This window comes from Eurosta solidaginis, chromosome 4 (assembly GCF_040869045.1).
Source record: "Eurosta solidaginis isolate ZX-2024a chromosome 4, ASM4086904v1, whole genome shotgun sequence".
NCBI classification, from domain to species: domain Eukaryota; kingdom Metazoa; phylum Arthropoda; class Insecta; order Diptera; family Tephritidae; genus Eurosta; species Eurosta solidaginis.
In genome coordinates this window covers 139,256,853-139,277,998 of record NC_090322.1, presented here as the reverse complement: position 1 = coordinate 139,277,998, position 21,146 = coordinate 139,256,853, and the positions used below count along the sequence as shown (strand labels likewise).

At 37.6% G+C, this 21,146-nt stretch overlaps 1 protein-coding gene across 13 annotated transcripts in view; it reads right to left on the bottom strand.

Moving 5' to 3' along the window:
- Positions 1 to 21,146, bottom strand: part of LOC137250391 (cytokine receptor-like) — a 243,328-nt gene that overhangs the window by 119,955 nt on the left and 102,227 nt on the right. For 11 of the 13 annotated variants that reach the window (XM_067783093.1, XM_067783085.1, XM_067783086.1 and 8 more), the window contains one exon: positions 10,871 to 10,983. The exons of 1 other annotated variant lie outside the window; for it this stretch is intronic. In XM_067783093.1, the coding sequence (XP_067639194.1) occupies positions 10,871 to 10,983 (113 nt within the window). Of the gene's footprint in view, positions 1 to 10,870; positions 10,984 to 19,983; positions 20,015 to 21,146 lie in introns of those variants that run through there. One more of the 13 variants, XM_067783095.1, reaches the window with a different exon arrangement.

The window sequence follows — 21,146 nt, the reverse complement described above, 5'->3', positions numbered from 1 at the left end:
CTAGAAATTATACTGAACAGGTCTTAGAAACTCAATTTTAACGGTTGGGTTAGGAACGCTTTGGTTGGAGGTTCGATGTAAGCCGCAAGTTTAAGATATCCGAATACTACAGTGTCTTCCCAGCGAAAGTTGCTATTATTAAAGATGCAGTGGATAGGATGCAATCCAGCAATACTGTGGATAAAGAATTTAGGGTCTATTTTGATAGCCAATAAGCCATTCGAGTTTTGAACTCGACTGCGGTACGCCTGGCTGACAATTGCCTCGATTCATTTTGAGATTAAGATTGACTGGGTTCCGGGGATTTTAATATCGAGAGTCTATGCACTGCGTCTCAATACACTGGAAAATCTTTCCTGTTGCAGCTGCATTAAGGATGATTAGGTATATTCATGGACCTTTTGCTAGATCTGGGCAAAAGTATTTCGCCCTCGGTTTACTCAGATCTTCAAGGGATCTCTTGAAGTTCGAAATCATGGACTTTTATTTTTAAGGACGAATAAAAGTTCGACTATGAAACGGCTCATTCAAATTAAAAGATTTTTTTGCATACAGAATTCTTCTTGTTTCAACAGAAAGCGGTTTATCAAATTTCCAGGCAATAAATCGAAAATCAGTTGCAAGCTTACTATGGCTATGAGCATTGGTTAAGGTTTTTCGATGAAAAATTTTTAGTATAAGTAACAAAATTTTGAAGTTTCCTTACACGTTTCAAATCAAGCTATTTAGGAGAATCGATTGGTAAAAATTTTGTTTGATTTGGAAGAGCCGTTCCATAGTTATAGGGCCGAACTTTTATTCGTTCTTAAAAACTAAAGTCCGGATTTTACTTTTATTTGTGGACTTTTTGAATAAAGTCCGAGAAATAGAAAGGATCCCAGGATCATATAAACTTTTAGCAGGACAAATTTTTGAGGGCTTTTTCGACTAAAAAAAAAAAACATTTAAATGGGTCCCTGCCAAACAGTTAACTATTTATGGCAGTGGCGTAGTGAGGGAAAAGGGGGGCTTCTTGCCCCGGGCGCTATTCACAGGGGGGGCGCCAAATTGTCCGCAAAGCAGAACTTCCTGGATAGTTTGTATTTTTATTATAACTGATTTCTGGAAAAAATTTTCTATACTAAAAAATTCATGCATATATGCAGAACACTTGCGACAGGTTGTGGAATAATTGAAAGTATATATTTTTTTTCTCATGTTCAACGTTACGATAGGAATTATTAAAAAAATGCTTTAAAAAAAACTGACAAACGTGAATCCGAAATTCGAGACAATCTCTGTGAAGAAGCAATAGAAAAAGCGAAGTCTCTTTGTGAAAAATGGGATATTGATATAGTAAAACGTGAAAGGAGGTGCCTCAAAATAGGCTAGAGATATTGGTCTTTCCGCAGAATGTGAAATTTCTCGCGTCATGAAAAGTGTTCTCGATAGCCTCCAACAAAAAATACGTAAAGACTTAACGACTTGTTATACAATTTCGATGGATCAGGAATTTGTATCGAAATATGTGTCTGCAAAACATTACTTCGCAGTAGAAAAGAAATTTAACCTAAAACTCCGTTAGAATCACTCACTTTTATAATCTCGTATGGAGAAGATGTTTTTCCAAACTTGATATCTCAGTATTACTAATATATATTATTACTAATGTATTATAATCATATTATTATTAAATGGGAGTGCCACGAAATCCCCAAAAAAAAATACCCAAACACAATATCCCCAAAGAAAAAAAAATACGCCAACACATAATCCCCAACGGAGGTCCAAGGAATCGATCAGTTTCAATATGGTTTTAGCAAAAAAAAAGTTGCTATTTCAGATTTTTGTTCCACATTACAGACTAATACATGATTTGTGCTATACACCAGGCTGGGGACATACATAGAGGTCGAAGTTGGGGCAGAGTAACGCGCATATCCTTCTTAAGTGTGCACTCTTCTTCGGCGATGTCTACAAAGGCGGGAGCCTGAGTTTAGTGTTGCTCTGGATCATACTACACCAGATCTCGTCATAGGGCTTATGCAGATGTTTTCTTATCTACCTTGTATTAAAAATATTTTTCCCGAGTGCCAGGAACCTCACTACGCCACCGATTTATGGGTTGTCTTTAGTTAAGGAGGAAAACTGTAAAGATATTAGATACAGATTCGTATGTAACTCATTTGTTTACCAGTAAACAAACAAATATACGTGAGCATTGGACAGTTAAAACTTTTCAGCCAGATCCATGTATGTATTTCTAATTAATCCGACTTTATACGAAACAACTTTTCCATAATTGATTTTGTGGTTAAACACAAGTTTTGATGTGTAAACATATTTGCTCATGGTATGGGGAATCCTGAATGTAAGTGTAAGATATATGTAAGTGTAAGCGTAGTATTTGTGGAGGTGCGCTAAATGGGGGATTTATGTAGAACGTAAATGCAGGCGTAGTGTGTAATACTGTATGGAGTACTAGAAAATGTATAAGCGAAGGTGTAGTGTGTGATATTCGTACGCTGTAGTAAAAAATGAGAGCGGAAATATAGTCACAACACTTTAGCGTAATGTTGGTTGATATGATTGAAATCACGCAACAACTCAAGGCAAACATTTTACATTAAAAGTTTCTGAGTATATACACAATTTTTGTGCATGCAAGTGATCGAACATGTATATACGCAGTTCCGCTGGAAATAAAGAGCCATAGCAAATATGAGCAAATGCAAAAACAAAGTACGTGGTAAGGTATTCAGGTTTTAGTTGAAGTGCGTTTCTTTTTAGGTTTTTTATGGCTGTAACATTTGTGTACATCATTTTGTTAGATTCACATGAAGTAACTAGCAGATCCGGCAGACTTTGTATTGCCCTAACATTGGTGTACCTGCATTACTTTTACGAAGTTTTTAGCTCCTACTCCCCCCCCCCCCCCCCCTCCCTGTCTCCCTCTTTTCTTTATCCTTGTATTCACTCCTCTCTCTGCGTCTCTTTCTCCTTCTCCGTCTTTTCCATCCCTTATTTCTCTCTATCTTCCCTCCTTTTCCTACCCCGCTCCATCTATCCCTATCCCTCTATCTTCGTCTAACTCTATCTTTTTCTGAGTCTCTCTCTATCTTTCCCTCATTTTTCTTCCCACAAGTTTCTTTTATTCTTCTTAATCATTTATTCCAGTCTTAGTCCCGGTTGCAGAGGGTTGTATATTTTTTTGAATGATGTTTCATAAAAAATTATTAATTGTTTTTGTTTTATCGGCCTATTATTAAAGGATTCCAGGATCGAATTCGAGCTCAAGGCCTATAACAATAATTTTTATGATAATTATTGTTTTTTAATTTTTCTTTAATTGAAAAATAATTCTTTAATTTGGAATAGAAGATAGAAAATGTTTCAGACACCTGCCATAGCTGCGTAGAGAGATCCGTATCGAAGATTGCTAAGCCTTCATCATCAGTACGCTTTGAGCACACTGCGCTCACCATTTACCTACACACCGTTGGTTTATTTGACTTATAAATCGCTATTTAAGTACTCTATTATTCTTTACCAAATACCAACTGCGCCATCTGTTGCAAACCACTGATAATGTCAATTAGTTTTTGAATTTAATTTTTAAGTATTCGAATTTTGAGCTCATGCAACCGTCGTGGTGTGATGGGAGCGTGCTCCGCCAACCACACCGAAAATCCTGGATTCACGCACCTGACAAAGCAGCATCTAAATTCTAGAAACACGTTTTTTCAATTAGAAGACAATTTTTCTAAGCGGGGTCGCCCCTCGGCAGTTTGGCAAGCACTCCGAGTGTATTTCTGCCATGAAAAGCTTCTCAGTGAAAACTCATCTGCCTTGCAGATGCCGTTCTTACAAATAAATAAATTTTTATTTAATTTTGAGCTCATTTTTTATAATTGAAATTTCATTGGACAACAGCTAAAACCGTTTGTAACGCGTTTTAAACTACCAACAAGCATAATTTCGGGATTTTACAATGCCCGGATTAAACGCCCTAATAGGCCAGTACGAACAACAATGCAGCGTTGCCACTTGCTGAATTCATTTAGTATCCAAATGTGTATCATTCCTGAAGGAATGTATCCATTTCTTCCAGATTTATAGTTTTTGGGCCATTTCGTCTGGATTTTATATAATTCAATTCAATTCAATTGAATAATGTGTATGAAAATGAATACCCTGCAAAAATTGTTGGATTACGTGTTCCATTTTCTTCATGTTGGAGTACTCTAAAGCCCCCATTACTGATACTTAGCATAGACTTGACTTGACTTGGCGTAAACTTGGCAACTTAGCCACGATTATACTCCTCTTGGCGCATAAAATCTGGCATCATAATCAGCGTTGAAATTTATTTTTAAATAAATGTCAATTTGTATGAGAAAATGTCAAAATGAAATGGAAACAAACAAATGGCATCTCAAAATGTAAACGTCACTTAGAACTTACATAGAAAATCAAAATACAACAGACTTCTAATACTATGTTCAAACAGAAAAATAAATTGAGGCTATTTCGAATTAAATTGAGTGGTGTTCATACAACTCTGTTTAGCTTACACAATAGTAATTTGATAGCTGGTTGGCTCATCTCTACAGTAACAACATATTTTTGTTGAGACTGTCAAAATGTGCGTGTTGGTATTAGGTGAATAGAATGGAATGAAAACATAAAACTTTGAAATTTTTGTGTGTTGTAAGAAAATGTGTTCAGTGTTTTGTTTTCATTTTGATTTTGCCATCTTCTTTTGACAGTCCCTACTCCAGTGAAATGAAAGACATAAAATCAGCTGATGAAATGAGCCAACCATATAGTTCAGCCATGCGTAAGTGACGTTTAAATATACGCAATAAACACACTTTACAATGTTGCATTTGCAGGTTGAAACAATTTATTACGCAATTTTTTTTTAATTGGCAATTTATTATTACAATTTATTATATGACAAATTGCGTAATAAATTGCCCAAAGAGTATAAATTGCCAATTTGGTGTGTGTTTGAACCTAGTATAAGTCAAGTTAAGTTTTGAGTAATCAGTAACATGCAATGTTCATTTAACAGAACTGTAAGTGACAGTTCGCAAGCCAAGTGAAGTCTATGCTAAGTATCAGTAATGGAGCCTTAAGCTGGAGTCATTGGTGCCGTATGTCGTATCGCTGTATCCGTATCCCTAACGTAATCAGCTGTTTATCGTTACGACGGTAAACCAAAACCCAATTGGTTGGCTACGATACGGTTACGACCTTAGCGGCACCAATAATCGATTGCATTGATTCTCATAAGGTTGGTCGAATCAGCTGTTAAAAGGTTACCGATACGGTTACCGATAAAGCACCAATGTCTCCAGCTTTAACAATACTCCTTTGCAATGCGTTTGCGGACCACCATCAGCCGATCATTGCTCGTTTTTTAACGACCGTGATCATGACACGATGACGATCGAACAGAGTTGCCAAAAGTAAAATATTGCATACAAATAACTGATAATAAAATTTTACTATGGCAACTCTGATAAAATGCAATCGCGCACTGGTTTTAAGCTGGAGACATTGGTGCTTTATCGGTAACCGTATCGGTAACCTTATAACAGCTGATTCGACCAACCTTATGAGAATCAATGCAATCGATTATTGGTGCCGCTAAGGTCGTCACCGTATCGTAGCCAACCAATTGGGTTTTGGTTTACCGTCGTAACGATAAACAGCTGATTATGTTAGGGATACGGATACAGCGATACGACATACGGCACCAATGACTCCAGCTTTATGTATACATACTATAGTATAGAGAAGTATTAGTTTCTTTATTCACGCAAATGCTAAATAACATAAGAATATTCGTAGTAAAAAATATAAAAGTTGTATTGCCCCTCTTCATTTACTTTCATTTTAAATTAAATTCACTCCGATAATTCTTTCCGACACAATTCCTCTTTAGTACTTTGGCATATGATCCTCTGTGGGTGCTCCATGGAGTATTACAGTGAAAGTACTTTGGAAAGTCTTTTCACGTATGTACTCTATGGAATACTCACAAACAAAGCGAGAGTGGGATCACCTACTCCTCTCCTAGGACATCGCAATGTTAGTTGGAGCACATTTTTTGTATGAATACAGATTAGTTTTGGAATACTCCCATACTCCCAAAGGAGTATTCCTTAGATTATTTATGGAGTACTCGCGTTTTTTGAAGGGTAATGTTTGGAGCGAAACATCGCCCTACTATTTTGGCTAAACGGAACACACACCTGAATTCCATAAATATTTACATAAGCTCAGCTTTAAATAAATCTCATTCTTTTAACACGTGGACATGATTTTTGTATACTAACGTTTTACCAGTTTTACGACAAACAATACTTATTTTAAACAAAAGCAATAAGAACCAAAAATAATGATTCCAGCATACTTAAAATAATTATATAGAAGAGCAAGTGTATTTCTTTAATTAGAATAACTACATATATAGAAAAAAAATCGGAAATTTTTCATTTGAAAATATGTATGTGTTTTCCCTTATTATTATTCATTTTCTTTACAAATTTTAATCAAAATATCATCTGCATACATCAACTGATACGCGCTAAGATTTCTTGAGCATTTAATGAAGGGTCCAAGAAATGTTCAAGAAATACTTCCAAGCTAAAATTTATGGTTGCAGCACTCATCATGGAAGCACTTTTATGAAGAAAAGTAATAATAAAATAGGAAAATACATATTTACAAATGAAAAAGAGGAAAATGAAAAGGTTTCTTGAGCTTGTGACGTCTATGCCGCGCTTTGAAAAGCAAATATAGAGAGCCACAACTTAATTTCGAAACTGACACAAAAATAACTAAACATTTTTAGAACTTTTTCGAAAATTTTAACATTTTTAGTTAGAACTTATATAATCTTTTACAGCTTATAGCCAATTCAGTTTTAGTATAATAACTATTTTCTGGAAAGACTTTTAAGCATTTTGTTCATATGTTGTCGATGAAAAAACACTTAATACCCTCGACAAAGAAAATCTGACTCCGGATTACGTATTCCTTGAATTGAAGACTCACCTCTTAAAACTGCCGTTTTGGTATTACATGATATGTGAACCCATAGCTGCTATTGTAATTTGGTATTATGAGTTTAGTCAACGTAGCTAAAAAATCGTAAACGTCACAATTTTTTATTCGATCGCAAAAAGACATTCGAATGCCCTTAAAGTTACGATACTGAATGCACACCATAATACCAAGATAGACATGCCAACGATTAGACTCGTAATTTTTTTCATACGATTGCCGTTTCGATTACGGAATGCGTAATTCGAGCCCCGAACATTTCGAGAAGTTTTTGAGTGCTCTCAACTTGCATAGATATTAATTTTAAATTTAAGACTACAAATTTATAAATTTTGTAGAAATATACCTAAACTGAAAATTTTTAGATTTCCTGACATTTTCCAAACTTTTATTGATCCCTCCATCCTAAAAATGTATTCATTTAAATTTTTTTGTATCTTTATATCCAATTTTTAAAAATTTATTAAAATGGATACAATTTTATCCAAACGGCAACCCTGCAACAATAGTGCCGAACTATTGAATTTCATTTGAATTAGTAATTTGAAGTTCACACGCGACATTAATGTAAATAAAAATGTGCTTGGATATAATCTACATATGGGTATTTCCAAACTGACGTGACGTGACATTTGTATGACTAAATATTAACAAATAAAATAATTTAATAAAATGTTAAAGTTAAACGGTTTTATTGAAAACAATACTTACATGAAGTAATAATAATACTAAAAGCTAGAAAATAATTAGGTAGGTCCTAGGTACTAGTCATCACACTCCACATCAATCTAGGGCATTGATCAGACAATTAAATAAAAGCGTTGGACGCGTGAAATTTCTAGAAATGAGAGGCGTAGCATAACCTTATTAAGGTTCAGTTGGTCTTATATATGACTATCAATACAAATTTGACGCGTCCAACGCTTTTATTTAGTTGTCTGATCAACGCCCTAGATTTATCATGTAAGTATTGTTTTCAATAAAACCGTTTAGCTTAAAAATTTTTTTTTAATTATTTATTTTCAAGTTTTTATTCTTTATTTAATTGCCTACTATTTCTCATTCTATTTAGTTCATTTAGTGACTCATTATTACAAGGACTCTTTCCTGACAATTTGTTACAATATAAGTCCTAAATACATAATCCTTCCAAAGACTTTACTCGACTCTGCGCCATGTATGCTTGTCGCTCCTCGAACTACAAAATATTTTGATGTCACTTCTACCGGACTGTATGCAATATTTGCTCCAAACATGAGCCAAATCGGACATCATAGTCCACTTTCTATTCATGTATGTATTATGAGTTCCAAATATGGAACAAATAGGACCACAAATACGATTTTTTTAATAACTCGATCCTTGCGCCACGTAGCTGCGATTTTTTCACAGGCCGCTTTCTAGACATGTATGTATTATGTGTTCCTAATATGAGCCAAATCGGGCCACAAATACGATTTTTTTTAAATATCTCGATTAGGGTGGACACAAGAAATCAATTTTAGATTTTCCGCTGGGGCACCCCCATAAAATATGCCAATAGATTAGAAAATGATACATACAAAGTTTCAGGGCAATCCGATAATGTTAACACGTGCCTCATTGAGGTCAAAGTTAGGAAAACCGGCGATTTTTCGATTGGCCTGAAACTTTGCAATAATAATTTTCTGATCTGTTAGCATATTTTAGGAGGGTGCCCCGAAAGATAGAACAAAAATTAAAATTCACCACATGCCTTGTAACCACCCTAATCTCGATCCTTGCGCCACCTAGCGGCGACTTTTTTCATAGGTCTCTTTCTATTCTTGTATGTATAATGTGTTCCAAATATGAGCCCAATCGGACCACAAATAAGATTTTTTTTGAATATCTCGATCCTTGCGCCACCTAGCGGCATTTTTTCATAGCTCGCTTTCTATTCATGTATGTATTATGTGTTCCAAATATGAACCAAATCGGATCACAAATACGATTTTTTGAAATATTTCGATCCATGCGCCACCTATCGGAGTTTTTTTCTTATTATCGCATTGTCATCGGTTTCTGAACTATATTCCAAGTTTCGAGCTTGTGGCTTATCGTGAAGTTACTCAAAATTCAATTACAAAATTCGTTCACAACGGCCGTGCTAAATAAAAACCGTTTAAAAAGTGATCACCACGTGAACATAAAATTTGTGAACCAATAACTCACCATCGCAATTAAGGAAAATTTTAAAATATTAAATAAATAACACTTAAATATTTTTCTTTAATAATTAAAGCAATTTTTTTTTTTAAATCATAGCTGAGTTTTTCGTTTAAGGTGGACTTTTCTGTGGAAGTTCCCATATATATACCTATACAAATACATTATAATGGGCGTTTTTGTTTCTAAAGCTTCACAATTTTTTCTGCTCGGTTAGAAAAAAATTTTAATTGGAAAGCAAAAACAAATTAAACAACTCTCTTGTTGAAGTTCTAGAGAAAAAGCGCCCAATTTAAAAGGTACATATAGCTCATTTACTTGAATAGTGTCATAACTGAAAAAACACGACGTTTGAGTTAATAACATATAAACGTAACCAATGTCATGATCTATGTTGTATAAAAAATCTTTCCGATCAGTTAAAGTTTTATCACGTGCTATAAAAATGAAAATGTGCCTTTATATGCGCAACATATGGCAGTTAAAATCTTTGAATGGCTCTCCTGGAAAATTGTGTTTTTTTTAGTTATTCCACTATTGAAGTAAATGAGCGATATGTACATATATTATAGAATAGAAGGTTTGGTACCATTATTTCAGCAACCTGGAAAAAATGTTTGGACCATATGTATCTTTTTTTATATTGGATCTAAAATGAAGTACATGGTCCAGCTCTAGTGTTGCTGTCCATTAAGTAATGTTTTAGGATTTTTTGAAAAGCCCTCGAACGTAGGTGTCCCATGGAGTACATGAAGGAGTACTTCAAGCAGACGTGACTGATCCTGGCCCAGGACATAGCCATAACAAATGGACCACTTTTTTACGTATGAAGAACAGTTATGGGAAACTTTTATACCCTTAAATACTTATACAAAAGATGGGAGAAGTTACCAGTGAAATGATTCTTAGATGGTCCTGAAATTATCTAGAAATAGTTCTAGGGTGCCACTGATAAAATTTTCAAAAATGCTTATATTACGATCTATGTATGTACATTAGACTGGGTCAATTTGTTAACCGATATCGCGCCATCGATTTTTCGATAGGATTTGGGCTCAGGAATAAAAGTTCCACTACGCATACCCAAAAAAATAATTTTCGAGCCCACGAAAAAAAATGGCGAAAGGGTACATACATATGTATTTTTATTTTACTTCTACATCGTAACTGACGACGGCATAGCTAGGTAAGTACTTCGTTCTCAAATTCAGCACTTGTGAATGCATATACATATGTACATATATGGACTAGGTAGGCAATTGAAAATTAAAACCCTCTCTCGGCAAACAAAATTCATCATCAAGTCCGCTAGAAGGACCAGGTGGAATACCATTTAAATTCCCTTGGTGTGACCAATGGGCGCCAGTTAACCCAGCGAAGAAGCGACTGACGCACCTTGTTGGACGGCCATAACCGTTTAAACGGTTAAGCGCCAATTAAGTAAGAATGTATATCTCATAACTATAGTTGCCAAATACTGCACTTTATTAATCATAGTTTTCCCAAAACAGGGTCGGTTAATTCTTAGATTTAAATTAAAGTCGCAGTTTCGGTATCAAAAGTTGAACGGTTGTAAGTTAAGTATCGGTACCATGGTTTAGATTTAAATGAATGCAAATACACTTACCCTTTCTCGTCACCGTATCCGTCGATATTTCCATTGATGTCGCCTCCAACGCCATAGAGACAGCCGCGTGCAAAATCGTGAAGACATAGCAAACTAACATTAATGCGCGCCAACTGCAAGTAAATTATGGGAAGAAATAATTAAAAATAGTTATATGCAAGCATATATCGTATAATAGAAAGTTAAATACTACTAATACTATAATAGAAATATTCAATTAAAATATTCCAACCTACATTTAGAAGCATAATCGATTCCAAAACGCATCTCAAGTTTGCTGCGAGATATACGAAAAGTGAAAAGAGTACAAACACTTTTAACCTTCCTATACTCGCGCATTGGTCTGAGACCGACGAAACACATTTTCGCAATTATTTTGATGGACGAAAATCTGGACAAGCCGAGCTTTATGCTTGCTGTCGGATTTGTGGCTAAAATTACTGATTAAAAAGTTTATTTAAATTAATTTAAAAAAGTTTTAATTACTCGCTTTCTTTTTTTTTTCGGCAACGATTTACAAGAAGGTGCCTCATCTAATTTTTTTCAAAAAGTATCAAAGGCGATATCAAAAGACACGTTTCGACATCCGTCGAAAGCGGAAAATAAAAATTTTATTTTTATTGGAATATATTTACAAAAACCAATAAAATGGCCTCGGGAGGGTCCGAAATATGAGGCCCGATACATAGTTTTTTGCAACGAACACCTTTCTGCGCTGGGGGCCTTCGGCCGCGAACTGTAAAAATAACCCTGGGTAGGTCCAACAGCTTTCTGCATTGGTGTGTACCAAAAATCTGGCAAAATACAACAACCACACGAAAAATTTAACCGAAATGATATGACAGAAATGAAATTTTTAATTTTTGCTTTCGGATTCTAAAAACGGAGGTCGAAACGTGTCTTTTGATACCAATTTTGCAAATTTTTATTAAAAATTAGGTGGTGAACCGTCTTGTAAAAAGGCAACGTTTTTTTTTTTTTTCAAACAAATGCAAAATTGTATGAGACAACTGCTAGTAATCAGTTCTCAGATTTTGATGTCCTTGACAACTACACCAACACAAAGTTGCCACAAAAAGTTATAAGGCTAGACAACTTCAACCGACATTTTTTTGACAGGTTGACTTGTAATCTGTAATACCAAACTGCAAAATTTCAACTGAAACGGAGTTGAGTTGTAAACGGTAATAGGGGCAATAATCTCCTTGATGAACTCATAATAAATAACGCAATGGATTACTGCAGTTAATACACCTACTATGGTAATATTTCAATTGTGTCGACCCGTGTAATGTGAACACATTTGCAATAAGAAGTAAATTTCGAAGAAATTGCGCTTCCTATAAATTATGGCGCAAACGCGTCGATATACATATTGTAACGAATATTAGCAGTACTAAGGGATTCTATCATCTCTAAGCCGATGCTAAGCAGTGATTCAAGTCACATCAATTATTCAATCATTATGACTACACATATGTACGTACACACAGCAGAGAAGCAACACATGCAGATATCTTATCTGATAGCGTTTTCTTTTCTGACATAAATTGTTGCCTAAATAAATGGTAAAGCCTTAATAGAGTTCTCCTACCCCAGAAACAATTTTGAACATTTATAGTGCTATAGCGCTACCCCGTATATTAGCTGATTTTCACAAACGCGCTGTCAATGATAATAAAAATTCATTAGCAATTATTTCCTTCATTTCAATTTTATTCGCCTAAAAATATGTGAAGTTACGAAAATAAATTATAACGATGAGCCAGTTAGCAGAGTTTCACTGCCACACCGCCATTTTATGAAGGGTAAAAGTGTAGGGCTTTTGCGTTGTGAGCAGGCAACAATTTTCACAAAAGAACGAAATACCCCGTAAAGGCGTTGCCTGCTTTTTAGAACAGAACAAAATATATTTACAACCCTTGCGCGGCGTACAAAAAGCGTAACACTTTTGCCAGAAAAGAAAAAGCTATGAGATATGCAATTATAATTGTGGAAGTGTCGCTCACAAACACACGCGCATATGAAAGCTATACACGTACATCTGTAGTTATAATTATAGCAAATAACCAACTAGTAGATTCTGGAACAGAAGCGCCTAGAAGATGCAACGAGGAAATCAAAGAGTATAAAAGGCATGAACAATAGAGGCGCTGCAGTCAGTTTCGATTAAGCACGCTATCTGTCGGGCAATAGTAGAGTTATTTTGAAGTACTTGAATAAAGGCCATTTTGCATTATTAAATATTGGAGTTATTTATTCAACAGTTTAGTGATTCGAACTTAGCAGAAGGTTGCAAATAAAAGGGAATTGCAGTAAAATTCGTTACAATTGGTGTCAGAAGAGGAATTGTTGAATAAATGCCGAAGATTGCGAATACAACTTGGACATGGCAAAGTTGAGTGAGTTGAGGATCCAGCAACTGAAGAAGGAGGTGGAGAGCCGTGGATTGAATACAACCGGCAATAAGATGGAACTTCAAGCACGGCTGCGAGAAGTAATGGAGTCTCAAGGAATTGATGTGGACGAGTATGTCTTTTATCCTGATGGGGACGAAACAACAACAAAAATTGAAGAGAAGAACGGAAGTCCGAGTCCAGTCGCAAGCGGCGAGAATAATGCGATGTTGGCTTTGTTATCACAGATATCGGCAAAAATGGAAACCCAGGAAACACGCATAACAGAAATATCATCACAAATATGGCATCCCGACTGGAATCGCAAGAGACACGCATAACATCTAAGATTGAAGCACAAGAAACGTGTATGTCAGAAATGTCGACATAGATTACATCCAAGATGGAAACTCAACTGGAAGAACAGAAAACGTATATGTCATCTCAACTGGAATCGCAGGAGAATCGTATAACATCGAAAATTGAAGCGCAAGAGGCACGAATATCCGAAATGTCGGCACAAATATCAGCGCAGATCTCTGCACAACTGGAAGAGCAAGAAGGGCGTATTTCTTCGAAGATGGAGGCGCAAGACACAAAAATTTTGCAACTTGAGAACAAAATCGATGCCGAGATTGAAACATTGCGAGGTCATATACAGGAGTTGCAACAAAATCGCCCAGTTGTTTCAGCAAGCAATACGAAGGTAAAAACTCCATCTTTTGACGGCTCTGTTCCTTTCCAGGTGTTTAAGATTCAGTTTAAGAAGACCGCAGCAGTGAACAACTGAAGTGCTGAAGATAAAGTTGCTGCACTATTCGTGGCACTGAAAGGATCTGCTGCTGAAATCCTACAGACTATTCCCGAGGGGGGGCGGAACAACTACGAAACATTGATGAGTGCTCCAGAGAGGCAATACGGTTGCAAAACCGTTATCAAAAAGCTAATGAGACTTCGCAAGAGTTTGCTTCGGATGTTGAAAGGTTGGCTCATTTGGCAAATGCGGACGCACCCGTGGAATACACGGATAGGGTAAAAATCAGAGCTTTATAAATGGCATAAGGGACGTCGAAACAAAGCGAGCTACATACGCAAACCCAAAGCCAACATTCGCAGAAACGGTGTCACAAGCTCTGATTCAGGAAACAGCAACGCTTCTGTGTAAGCCAGTTTTCAAAGCACGCCGTGTGGAAGTAGAAAGGCCAGAGTGGGTAGACGCAATATTGGAGGTGCTGAAAGGATCGCAAAAGCGGAGTGGAAGAGTTATCAAATGTTTCAAATGCGGGAAGCCCGGTCACTTTGCACGTCATTTCGATCTTGGTCCTAATAGTTCCAACAATGTGGATGGCCAAAGCTGGAGGAGATGAGCAAGAGCGTGTCAGATGTAAGGAACGAAAACTTGCCCCAGCTGTTGAATGTCCTGTGATATCTGTGTCGCAAATTGGAAGAAAATCGAGCATTCTTACCGTCGAAGGAAAGCTGGATGGCAATGAGCGTGTACTGACTGTAGATACGGGCGCATCTCATTCCTTAATCCGATCTGACTTGGTCAAGAGGAGAGTAAAACCGTTACCAGGAGAAAGGTTGCCTACGGTCACTGGCGAGTATAATCAAGTCCAAGGAGAAGTGGTATGTGAAGTATTAATTGGAAAGGTCATGGTTCTACACAAATTCATTGTGGCGGAGATTGTTGATGAAGTCATATTGGGAGTGGACTTCTTAGATGACCATGACATCAGGATCAAGATGCGGAGAAAGATTATGCGCTATAAGAACCAGGATATACCACTTAACATTAGTTTGGAGAAAGGTTTCAGCAGTAATCGGGTACTGGTGGAGAATACTCGACAAAGACCACGAAAGTCTAAGGTAAAGGTTGATGGATCGAATGGGTCAACTAAAGCGAAATCAAAAGTACCTGCGAGAGAAACACTGGCATTGACAAACCCTAATGGACGCACAAAAACGAAGGAACGAATTTCCCAGAAAGAATGCGAGGGTAGTTTCAAGCTGGGGCGCACTACTGTTGTAAAACGTGGGAACAATACTGATTATGCGAAGCCAATCCGTCAAGCGCAAGCTCTACGAAGTAGTTCATTGGCCAAAGAACAGAGTGTGAGGGAACGGCCCAGGGTAATGAGTAATAAGATGAAACACAGGTACGACAAGAACAATAACTCGGAAGGTTTCCGGGAGAGAGATTTGGTACTGTTATACAACCCTCACCGGCGGGAAGGTGTTCCATCCAAATATTGGTGTAGTTGGGAAGGCCCGTACAAAGTTGTGAAGAAGATCAGTAATTCCATCTACCGCATATAAACCATTGGGAAACCACGAAATAGAAGGGTGGTTCGTCTGGAGATGCTAGCAGCGTTTAGATCGAGAGATTTGTCTGATCGGGAGAAGCAACCCATGCAGATATCTTGTCTGAGATATGCAATTAAAATTGTGGAGGTGTGGTTCACAAACACACGCGCATATGAGAGCTATACACGTGCATCTGTAGTTATAATTATATCAGATAATCAACTAGTAGATTCTGGAACAGAAGCGCCTAGAAGATGCAACGAGGAAATCAAAGAGGGCAATAGTAGAGCTATTGTGAAGTACTTGAATAAAGGCCATTTTGCATTATTAAATTTTGGAGTTATTTATTCAACAGTTTAGAGATTCGAACTTAGCAGAAGGTTGCAAATAAAAGGGAATTGCAGTAAAATTCGTTACAATATTATTCATATTTCTGCAATTAGATAATCAACACTCCGAGAAACGCTGGGAATGAATTGAACTTTAGCCTTTTGGCACATACAGCCATATATACTACGCATAACATAAAGGTATGTGCATTCTACATATTTGCCCCAATGGGTATTCAATTTCAATGGCATAAATTACCAGCTGGACAAATTAATAGAAGAAGAGATGTGATGCTAATAAATACAAGTACCAAGTGACTTACTTTGTTTTGTTGATTACTTACTTACTTACTTAATTGGCGCTTAACCGTCTAAACGGTTATGGCCGTCCAACAAGGCGCGCCAGTCGCTCCTTCGCTCCGCCAACCGGCGCCAATTGGTCACACCAAGGGAGTTTAAATCGTTTTCCACCTGGTCCTTCCAACGGAGTGGGGGCCGCCCTCTACCTCTGCTTCCATAGGCGGGTTCCGATAGAAACACTTTCTTGGCCGGAGCATCATCTTTCATTCGCATAACATGGCCTAGCCAGCGCAGCCGCTGCGTTTTAATTCGCTGGACTATGTTGATGTCTGCGTATAGCTCGTACAGCTCATCATTAAATCTTCTTCGGTACTCGCCATCGCCAACGCGTAGAGGTCCATAAATCTTTCGAAGAACTTTTCTCTCGAACACTCCCAAAGCCGCTTCATCTGCTGTTGTCATGGTCCATGCTTCTGCCCCATATAGCAGGACGGGTACGATAAGTGACTTGTAGAGTATGATTTTCGTTCGCCGAGAGAGGACTTTACTTTTCAATTGCCTACCTAGTCCAAAGTAGCATTTATTGGCAAGATTGATTCTTCGCTGGATTTCAGTGCTGATGTTGTTGCTAATGTTGATGCTGGTACCCAAATAAACGAAGTCTTTTACTATTTCGAAATTATGGCTGCCAACAGTAGCGTGGTTGCCAAGGCGCATATGCGCTGACTCTTTGCTCGATGACAGCAGGTACTTTGTTTTGTCCTCATTCACCATCAAACCCATCTTTACCGCTTCTTTTTCCAGCTTGGAGTAAGCAGAACTAACAGCGCGGGTGTTTAGGCCGATGATATCAATGTCATCAGCATATGCCAGTAATTGCACGCTTTTATAGTATATTGTTCCAGTGCGGTTAAGTTCTGCAGCTAGTATAATTTTCTCCAGCATCAAATTAAAGAAATCGCACGATAGGGGGTCACCCTGTCTGAAACCTCGTTTAGTTTCGAACGGCTCGGAGAGGTCCTTCCCAATTCTGACTGAGCTGATGGTGTTGCTCAACGTAATTTTGCACAGCCGTATTAAATTCAGACATAGCGGCATATAGGCAGCTCCTTTTCGTGCTGTCGAAGGCGGCTTTAAAGTCGACGAAGAGGTGATGTGTGTCGATTCTCTTTTCACGGGTTTTTTCCAAGATTTGGCGCATTGTGAAAATCTGGTCGATGGTAGATTTACCAGGTCTGAAGCCGCACTGATAAGGTCCAATCAGCCGGTTCACGGTGGGCTTCAATCTTTCGCACAATACACTTGAAAGGACCTTATATGCGATATTAAGAAGGCTGATTCCACGATAGTTGGTGCATTTTGCAATATCCCCCTTCTTGTGGACTGGGCAAAGAACACTTAGATTCCAACCGTCGGGCATGCTTTCGTCCGCCATATTGTTTTGTTGATTATTATATTATAAACGTAGCTGTTTTCTCTCAAAAATATATTAAAAGGAGACATAAGGTTAGGTAACAAAGAGAAATCTCAAGAGATATGTCACGAACATTAATTGATAATTACATATAATAATAATAAAAAGCCAAACTATTTTTTTACTCACCATTCCGCCCAACCGACACGAACGAGGGGCGCATTAACATGACGCGCCAATTTAATTTGAACTCAGCCGAGCCTTCGAAGAGCAGTGGTTTATTAAGCATCGAGATCTAAACTGCTTATCTAGAGAGAAACTCTCAACTGTGAAATATATGTACATACAATAACTGAATAGAAACAATGTTCCTACAAAAATTCATTGAAATTTTTCGATATTTGTTCTGTTTATGACATTGAATTAATTAATAATTATTTGCCCCTATTACCGTTTACAACTCAACTCTGGTTGGATTGAAATTTCGCAATTTATTATTACAGATTACAAATCAACCTGTCAAAAAAATGTCGGTTGAGTTATGTGGTCTAACAACTTTGTTGGTGTAGTAGTCAAAGACGTCAACATCTGGGAACTGATTACTAGCAGTTGTCTCATACAATTTTGCAGTTGTTTGGAAAGAAAATTATAAAAAATAAATGGAAAGCGGGTAATTAAACCTTTTAAAATTAATTTAAACAAATTTTATAATCAACATTTTTGTACACATTTATAGAAAAAACAAGGTTTCAACGAAGGATCGGTTAGAAAAACTGATTGAACTAATGGAGCGACATTCCGAAGTTGGAAGAGGCAAGCCGCAGTTCGGATGCAGCCAAAATAGAGTGAAGGCAGGGTTAGGTTGAACTGGCCGGTCCATGAGGACCTCACATAGACTGATTGAGTCCGTAGTGTTACCAGAAGTTTGTTTTAACGACCAAACTGAAAAACCTTTTCAAAAACCAGGACCTATGTTATAAAATAACTCCGTCCTCTTGGCTAATACTAGAAGCTTCCTAGGACTTAAGCCCTTGCTGCTTCTAGATCTGACAGCTGTATCACTCCTAATAGCTGGAGCCTTAGCCTGGCAAGCGCAGGGCACGTGCACAGAACGTGCTCGATTGTTTCCTCCTCCAACCCGCACTTCCTACATATGCTTCACTGACCAAGCCTAATTTAAAGGCATGTGACGCCAGAAGGCAGTGTCCAGTCAGAATACCCGTTATGAGTCTACAGTTCTCTCTTTTTAATGATATAAGCAACTTTGTTAGTCTAACATAACATAATCTTCGACACTTTACAGCCGGCGCTTGAACCCACGCCTTTCGCTCTTGGTCGATCATGTGCACCTCTCGCCTTCACTTAATCTCCCCCAGTCTAATTGGGACGTCTACGGAGCAAGCTTCGTGGGATGCGCCCTTTTTAGCTAGTTCATCCGCTTCCATCTATTCCCATATGCCCTGGGACCCAATATAGATATATGCTACTCCCTATCCCGATTCTCTCCAGAGACTGCTTGCACTCTAACACGCATTTAGATGCTGTGCTATGCGAGATTATTGCCTTAATTGCTGCTTGACTGTCAATATAAAAGTTAACACGGTTGCAGCTTAAGCTATTCTCTTCCAGGGTTTCTACTGCTTTGGTTACGGCTAATATTTCCGCTTGGAAAACGCTACAGTAATCCGGATAAGCACAGTATACCGCAGACCCTACTCCTTCCACTACCTTGGAACCATCTGTGTACACATGTATGGCCTCATCCGCCATTTGCGCACCCTTGCGCCAACCGTCCACCTCTATTGTGGCCTTAAGATCTCCCTCGAAGCGCAGATAGGGAATCAGGTAGTCTGTTCGTCTTGTGATTGATGACGCTATACTACTATGGCCAAATGGTCGGCGCTCAAGCTGCCCGAGGCACCAAGCCTGGTTGCAGTTGTTAATGATATGTTCTTTGCTACCAGGTCTACAGGTGGAATGTGCGGAATGACATACAGTGCAGCCGTCGGGGTTGTTTTCAGGGCTCCCGTAATGCTAAGCATCGATAGTCTGCATACCCCCTCTAATTTTTTGAGGTATGTTGTTTTTTGTGTGGCTTTCCACCAAACAAGAACTCCATAGTATAGAATAGGGCTTACAATCGCTGTAAAACCCCATTGAGAAAGAGAGGGCGATTAGCCCCACGTACACCCCAGCATTCTTCTACATGTATAAAGTGCTATTGAGGCCTTCTTCACCCTCTCCTCCACGATCCATACGATAGGGAGTCATTAAATATGTAAGTTTACAGAGGGTAGGTAACCAGCATCGCCTTATTCAATGGATTTTCAACAATTTATTTGTATATATAATAACGACCAGTCTTACCCAAGATCCAAGAATTACGCTGTATGTTTCTCTCCAAATGCACCTTCAAGTCGCTTACACTGAACACAAATAAGTCGTGATTAGCGCCTGGGTGCCTGGTATCCACATACCGGATGCACATTTTGTAATCGCAAAGCTGAATATGGAAATAAGTTTATGTCAATAATTTTGTTCAAAATTATTATTTGCGTGTTCATTTTTACTTACAATCATAACATTTAAGCTGTAGTACCCTTTCTGTTGTATTTCTTTTATTGGTGAAATTATGCGAACGTGAGTCCCATCGATACAACCCACTACTCCTGGGAATCCTGTTTTAGAGTAAAAAGCGATTTTTGAAGCGCTTTGCTCCTCTGCTGTCATTTGGGTTGTAATCCACTTCGCACAAATATGCTCCTCCATAATATCTAAAACCTCTTTAACAACTATAGATGTCGTAGGTTGTGCCAACACTAAAATCATTTCCACAGCATTTTTGATAGCTGCCGTCAGCAAGGAATGGGAGTGTAGCGCATAATTTTAAAATAGGAGGTACAGCCGTCCCTCGACCGCGTTTGTGGAAATGTCCTTCATTTCGTTTAGTCAGGAGCAAAATGCTTCCTTAACCATAATAGCTTACAAATCTTCAAAATAGCCAAGTTGAGTTGTAAACGGTAATAGGGGCAATTATTTACCGCCTTTAAGCTCACTAATTATTAAAAATCTTTAGTTTTTTCAATTAAAAAAAATCGTATCTAAAAAAAAAAATTGTGTATTTCTGCCCTGAAAAGCTTCTCAGTGACTTTCGGTGTCGCCATAAACCAAGTAGGTCCCGTTCCATCAACTTGTAGAAAAATTAAAATGAGCACAACGTAAATTGGAAGAGGAACTCGGACCAAAAATCTCTTCGGAGGCTATCGCGCCCTTCAATAATATTTATTTAATTTGTTGATATATATATAGGGTATTCCATCTCATTTCCACCAATTTTGAACCCGACCCGTTTAGAATTGGCTGAAAGTGTTTCTTCTTTTTCTAGCTTACGAAAGACGTTTTTCAGAATTTTTTCAAATTTTTTCATCCAACTCAAAAAAAGTTATGAATTTAAAAAAAAAAAACCGTTTTTGTTTTCAAAATGCTATAACTTTTTCAAAAATTGACCATTTGGGATCTTTTTTTAAATT